The 7,048-nt window shown below is 42.9% G+C and overlaps 1 protein-coding gene across 1 annotated transcript in view; it reads left to right on the top strand.

Moving 5' to 3' along the window:
- The first annotated feature begins 425 nt into the window (after positions 1 to 425).
- Positions 426 to 7,048, top strand: part of rtn4r (reticulon 4 receptor) — a 32,030-nt gene continuing 25,407 nt past the window's right edge. Inside the window, exon 1 of the mRNA XM_030791532.1 lies at positions 426 to 900. Coding sequence (XP_030647392.1) covers positions 879 to 900 — 22 coding nt within the window. The 5' untranslated portion in view covers positions 426 to 878. The remainder of the gene's footprint in view (positions 901 to 7,048) is intronic.

Below are 7,048 nucleotides of genomic sequence, written 5' to 3' on the forward strand. Positions count from 1 at the left end.
TCCCATCTCTTAGGACATGCCGAGTAACTAGTATGTTGTTTCAATGTTTGAAATTCTATGCATTTCATCTGTATAAACTAGCGTCCCATTCCTAAGTATTATCCAAATAGATTCCCCTCACGTCAAAGCGCCCCGATTTCTATAAAACATTCATCAGCCCTCCATCCCCGTTCCAGTGCCATAAAACATTCACTCTCTCTCTCTCTCTCTCTCTCTCTCTCTCTCTCTCTCTCTCTCTCTCTCTCTCTCTCTGACTGTGTCTCTCCCTCGCTCTCTCTCTCTTCCCGAGAGCCCCTCGCGAGCACACCCGCCCTATCCTATCTCTCTTTTACCCCATGCAAACGCTTACTGTAGCCTACGGAGCGCGACACTAGCTATAGTCAATCTTCATTCTGACAGACGGACTTCATGGACATTGGAATATTTGAGTGCAAACTAGGGGGGGCAAAAGGATGTGTCACTGCACTGTATCTTTTGGATTCTGTCACAATTTTAGTCTTCTCTCGTAAAATCTGATCTTTTTTGGTCTCGAATCTGCGCAACTCATCGGGCTGGCGAGTCTCAGCCGCTCCACTATCGTTGAGGTGTCTTATCTGAAACGTCTGACAGTAATCTTTGGTTTGGATATTAATGCATTTTTGTGTCGCCGCGCACTCACGCCAAATGACTGAGAGAGGTTCCACGAGGAGACTTTGTTCTCCGTCCTGCTCCTTCAAGACAACCCTTGGGTAAAGTTTTAATGCGAATGTTTGGCTCTCGTTAAACCGTGATCGGGATTTGCAATTATTTATTAATTGCCACCAGCGGGGGAAAATACCGTCTCCTCGAAGGGGGACCATTTGCTGGAATTATTTATTTACTGGATTAATCCATCAAATATGAAGACTTTTATTGTTCAAGGTAAGTTGGCAAAATAGACAGACATTTAAAAGTTCAATAGCATTGTGCGTTCCTTTAAACAATAGTCTGCTGTTTCCACAAACTGGTAATTTAATCAGTGGTGCAGCATCTGTCTGCGCCCCGCCTGGAATGAATTGAGGGGAACTGGCTGTGACTCTCAAAATTAATGACGGGAGTGTTATGAGTGATTATTGCTTGTTCCACGTATCGGTTCTGTACTTGACTGCATCACATTTCCTATAACCTTAAAATGATCAACTATTTTAAAAGCTTAAACTTCAGCATTGCAGCGCATGGTCGCTGCCAATCGTTTGTATTGTGCATTTCGACAGAGTAGGTTGTTAGTTACCTTCCCAGGTGGGAATTCGTTTTTTGTTTTTTTAACTTGCGGCAGACAGTTACAGACATCAGATGGATGTACTGTTTTGCTCTTCGTCGTCGATATATATATATATATTACATCCTCACTCCCTAAAGTACTTAATAGCATGGGCTAATAAAAGAACAAACAGACACAGGGTGATACCCAGGAGCCGTTCTGTCTCTAACACCTTTGGAGATGCAAAAGTGGCCACAAAGGTTTTGGGGTTTGGGATGTGTCACGGACGTGTTCAGAGTGTTACCGATTGTGTAAGACACGAAAAGTGTATGTCTGGGAGATTATGGCTAACAGTTTATCGCTGAATGTGGTTCAAATTTTTTTTTTTGTAAATTAGGGGTGGTTTAATTGTCATAACTATGTGGGCTATAAAAAAAGGCACACCACAGCGCTCGTGCATGCGCACGCGGGCGTGCTCTCTCTCTCTCTCTCTCTCTCTCTCTCTCTCTCGCTCTCGCTCTCTCTCTCTCTCTTCTGCCTCTCTATCACTCACTCACATACACGCATACACACATGTACACACACGCGCGCAAACACACACACGCGCGCGCGTGCGAGCGCGCGGAGGAACTATTGAATGCTGCACTTTTTTTCAGAGGCTTTCTGTATTCCGTTGTCGAATGTGTGAGTTCAAAAGGCTTAAATCTTCACTCGAGCCTTCCAGAATTTGGGTCTTTCTCCAAGAAAACTGTCAATGAATCAAAAAGAAACACCTCCGTTTTCAGCATTACCGCAACCAAAGCCTGAGTGTATGAACACGCTGTGATGGTACTCTGTCGCAGCTCAGCCATTTATGAAATTATAAACACATTTACAAAATGATGTATAGATCTGGAGCAGCACATTTCTCAGCACTGAGAATGCGTCTGCAAAGCTGTCCAATAATTTTCCCGTACCAAGATGAGACTCTGCTCCACCCAAATGTAGCGCACTCCAGCAGCTACATCCACAGCCCCCACCTTCCCATAGGATACAAGTACCGGCCCGTGCATTACATAACATATGGACTACCAAACCTTTCATATTCACAAACATAGAGTTTCCACTTGCATTCTTCTTCACCAGTGACCTTACTATAGATCTCAGTTTTCCATACATTAATTCAGTAAAAGAGACAAATGGATTACAGAGGTTTTGCATGCTCCTTCCCCGTATGTTTTTCTATAGGCAAGCTGTTTTCAGTATGTCACAACACGGGCTAATGTTGGGAGCAAAATACTCTGGAGGAACAAACAAACAAACAAACGAAAAAGGTAAAACTTATAAGGCCTTCCAGTGATAACCTTTTCGAAGGCAGACAACTTGTAGGCAGAGAGGTCGCTCTCTTAAAAAGCCCTTGCCCAGAAGTTGTGTAAACCTGATGAGACCACGTCTTTAAATCTTAAAATAGGGTCCTTTTGGTATTTGTTTGTTCAGTTATTCATTTGTCAACGTGTAGTCGTAAAGAGCACGTTCAATAAGGTCCACGTAAGCAAATGGAAAATGTCCTTTGCCAGTTTTTTAGCTGGTGATTGACTTCTGTTTTGAAAATATGTTTTAAAACATGGTCATGATCTCTGATCGAACTCGGTTAATCAATGCCCTGCACATAAAGGATGCTCTGTGTGCATCTGCGTGCTTGCGTGCGTGCGTGTGTGTGTGTGTGTGTGTGGTTGGAGGTGCCCTAATTGAAGGAAGGCACCGATAAGAGGCCAGGTTCTCGTTGTGGAAGCACTGTGTTGGCAGCATGCCAGCAGTGATGCGGCAGAGATTCTCCTTCGGGTCCCTTGATAAACAGCCCCAAGACTAGAGGCCACGAACACGATCTCTCCTTACCCAACAGCACGCACGCTTACACCTTTAACACAAAGGCTTTAACCCTTTCCTGCTCACGCTTCACCTGACGCCGACAATGCAACCTTGTCCATACGTGATCTAACAGGAATGGCTTTCTGAACAGTTCTGTTCACTCCATAAGACTTTGTTAGAAAACCACGCACAACAAATATCATTGTCTCTCTAATATCAAGACCCACTGAAGCCATCTGCTGCCATATCATAAAATGATCATTAGTTGCAGGGTTACCGTAGCTTTAGGGCCATAAATTTTTGGCTGGATGTTTGGCTTAGATATCCATTACTGAAGAGACGAGAGCAGAGAGAGATGACTGGCTGGTGGAATTATGTCCTTTTTTTTTTTTTTTGTGCTGTTCCTCGAACAGCCACTAGGGAGACACTTGTCATATTGGTTATTACAGTCCCCGGTCCCATGCTGACTGAGTCATCTAACACTATGTCTTATGTGAAATATGAAATGCTCGTAGTGTGTGTGTGTGTGTGTGTGTGTGTGTGTGTGTGTGTGTGCAGACTTGCTGAAGCTGACTGCACTTCACTCGGGTCCAAATTCCTCTTATTATACAGAATATGACCGTATGTACACATATACTAATAATAATCAATGGGACCTTGTGTTGTGAAATATTAACTCCTTTCATTGTCTTATGTTTCAGCAGCATTTGCTGTGCAGCTCCCGAAACAAATACAGTATTGATGATTATTATTATCTTTTATTATGAAGGTTCTTTGTTATTAAGAAGTTTACCCTAAGCTTGTTTTTATATTCACACATATGAATGTCTTATCTGGACATTATTCATCATTCAGGTAATGCTGAATGATTAACAGGGGAGAGAGGGAGAGTGTTAGCAGATGTATTGATTTGGAGACAGGAGAGACTGAAAGCTGGATGTCTCTGGCTCACAGAGAGTCTGTCTCAGGGATCAGATGAAATGTGTGTGTGAGTGCGTGTGCGTGTGTGTGTGTGTGTGTGTTGTGTGTGTGTGTGTGTGTGTGTGTGTGTGTGTGTGAGAGAGAGAGAGTGAGAGAGAGAGAGAAAGAGAGAGAGAGTTGTTAGTGGTTTTGGTGCGGTACAAGAGCTGTCCCTGGCACTTTCTTGTTTGACGGTTTGAATCCTCACAGTTGTATCTGCAGGGTGAGAACAGCAGGGATGAATCACATTGGTGAGAAATGTAATTACGCTTTGTCCCAGATGACAAGAAAAGGCGGGAAAAAAAAGGAACTCTGAAAGGGTTCATTCTTCCCCTTAACACGAGATCAGGTAAACAATCCAGCCGAGGACCGGGGAAACAAACGGCCAAATACGTGTAACTACTCCAAAAAAAACCAAAACAAAACAAACAAACAAACTAAAAAGAAAAAAAAAAAACAGGAGTGTCCTAGTCTCGACCACAAACTCAGCATCCATTTAAAGTGTGTGATAACCGATACAAAACAGGAGCCAGATGAGAGTTAGGCTGATAATATCAAAACATCTCGCGTAAAAAAAAAAAAATCCTAGTGTATGTAGCGGCAAAAGAAACTCCAGGATAGGCTCCAATGGTATCCAGTGGTTCTAAGTGGATAAATAGCACCGAGATAACACACACACACACACACACACACACACACAAAGTTTATGTACCCAAAAGAGAGACATACAAGGGCACGTATGAATTGAACAAAATGTGTGTACCCACCGTTTTTGGAATAATCGCTGACAGACGTCATTTGACGGTCTAAATTCTTGGAAGGACATCGTGCAATAAGAATTAAACTCCTGCTTTCTAAAAAAAAAAAAAGGGGGGGGGGTGGAATTTGTCATTTCCAGTGGAGTTCCATCCCTCAAAGCTGTATTTGAAAGTGTGTTATGCAACAAGAGGGAGGATTTATTTATGTCCTTAAAAAAAGGAGAGGAAGAAAATCCTTTCTCTCATAAACTGGAGCGTAATCCTTTAAAGGAGCACGGGGCTCGTGTGAGGCGCAAGCGATCGTAATGCACCTGTGTTTTCAAAAACCTTGCAGAGCTTTGGTGGCATAAGCATCCAATTGCACGAGATTCAGCCATGCAGGCCAGAAATGCTCTCGCTCACATCTTATTGGCCAAGAGGAAGAAGAAGAAGAAGAAGAAGAAGACCCAGTCCAAGGGGAGGACCACAGCCATCAAGACCACCACTAATGCTGCCTGCCTCTCAGGCCACAACCACACTTTTCTTTCTCTCTGGACCACACATAAATCTTTCAGCTTAATGCCTGGAATGACCCGTCTCTTTTGACCGCCGATAATAACTTCGGGGAGAGCTAATTGATGTTTGTCAAAAATGCCGTTGTCCTGTTTAGGCATGCGTGGTTGAACGCTTTAGCCATCCATTTGACTATGACGCGTGACCATGACGCCTCCGCATGAAACTTTTATCATTCGGTCTGCCATAGACGAAGCCAAAGGAATGAACCTCGTCGACGCCGTTGATCACGCCTGGGTGGAGGGGCCTGATGGATGGCCTAGTAAATTCTTAATTAGGCTGAGGAGAAGCAGGCACCTAAATTAGACGCATGAGTGGAACTCTTTGTCACGTCCATAAGTCAGTTATTTATTCCCTCATTCATTGTTCAGACCTCGCTGTCTTTCTAAAAAAAAAAAAAAAACTAACCCCCTCTGATCCCAGAAATCCATTAGTGCTGTGTTTTTTTTTTTTCCAAATAACGGCTTTTTTTTTTTTTTTTTTTTAAAGCATTACTTGTTTGGGCTCCGGAACCATAAAGCACACCAGCACTTACATTAAAGTGAAATTTGACGCCTCGCTTTGAGTTCAGGTTGACAAGTGAAGAGTTTCTAATGCATATCTGGTGAGACCAAAACACAAACCAACAATGAGAAAGCCGTACGTCACGAGCTTTGCCTCGGAGGGCAGACTGCAAAGGTGACCTCTGTATCAACCATACTTCTTGTCATTCAGCATTGGTGGTGTGACTCACGCTTATGTGTAAAGGTTATAAGTTATTTACCTTTATTCAGTGATGTGGTTATTAAATAAAGAACTGAGAGTAACAGAGAGTCTATCACTTTAGATTTCAGAAAGGAAAGCTGATAGCTATGGGAAATAGGATATGTATATAAAACCCTGTCACAGTATTGGCAAAGTATTGTTTCTAGGGGTTTCACCTAATCTTGTTGGCTAAGGCTATTCCATTTTTTAGATGTATGGGAATAGGTACAGATATTGCAGTTGGAGATATATATATTAAAACGGTAGCCACCTTCTTCTTGGACAAAGCACGGTGTGATATTTTCTTTCCATTTAGCAATAAGGGAATTTAGCTATAAATCTTGGATTCAAACAGAGAAGATCAAAAGACCTTTACCGCGGCAGAGATGCATAAACTGCGTTATGGATTATTCGGGCAGAGCAAATAAATGCTGATTCCATTTACCGTGCTACTTATTAAAATTTCAAAAGCTCAGCGGGTCTTCTGCTAGACAACCCCTGCAGCACAAGAGAGACAGGCAGATCAATGAACGAATGAATAGCCATAAAGACAGACCGACAGATAGACGGATGACCGGTCAGAAAAGCAAAAGAACGGCGGAGAGAGAGAGAGAGAGGTATGGATTTGCTTGATGGAATAAACGTGACATTATTAGAGACAGCTGTCGGATGAAGAATGCCAGAGTTCATAGAGAGAAAAGTCTCGCGTCTCATCACGAGCCAGGCGGTTAAAGCACACAGTAAAATAGTGCCGTAAAAAAAAGAAAAACCCGCGAGGAAAATGGTCATTCAAACTGTCATTGCTCTGCTCAGCTGGAACTGATGTGTTGCCGGCAAGAGTTCTGTTTGCTGGTGGTAAACATATACATTTAGCTGACAATAATGGGGCAATTGTATTATCCGCATTGTGCCAACAGATTATTGTGAAAGTACTCCCGAGAAGTCCTGCCAGCGTCGAGTCTTGATA

This window comes from Chanos chanos, chromosome 14 (assembly GCF_902362185.1).
Source record: "Chanos chanos chromosome 14, fChaCha1.1, whole genome shotgun sequence".
Lineage (NCBI taxonomy): Eukaryota > Metazoa > Chordata > Actinopteri > Gonorynchiformes > Chanidae > Chanos > Chanos chanos.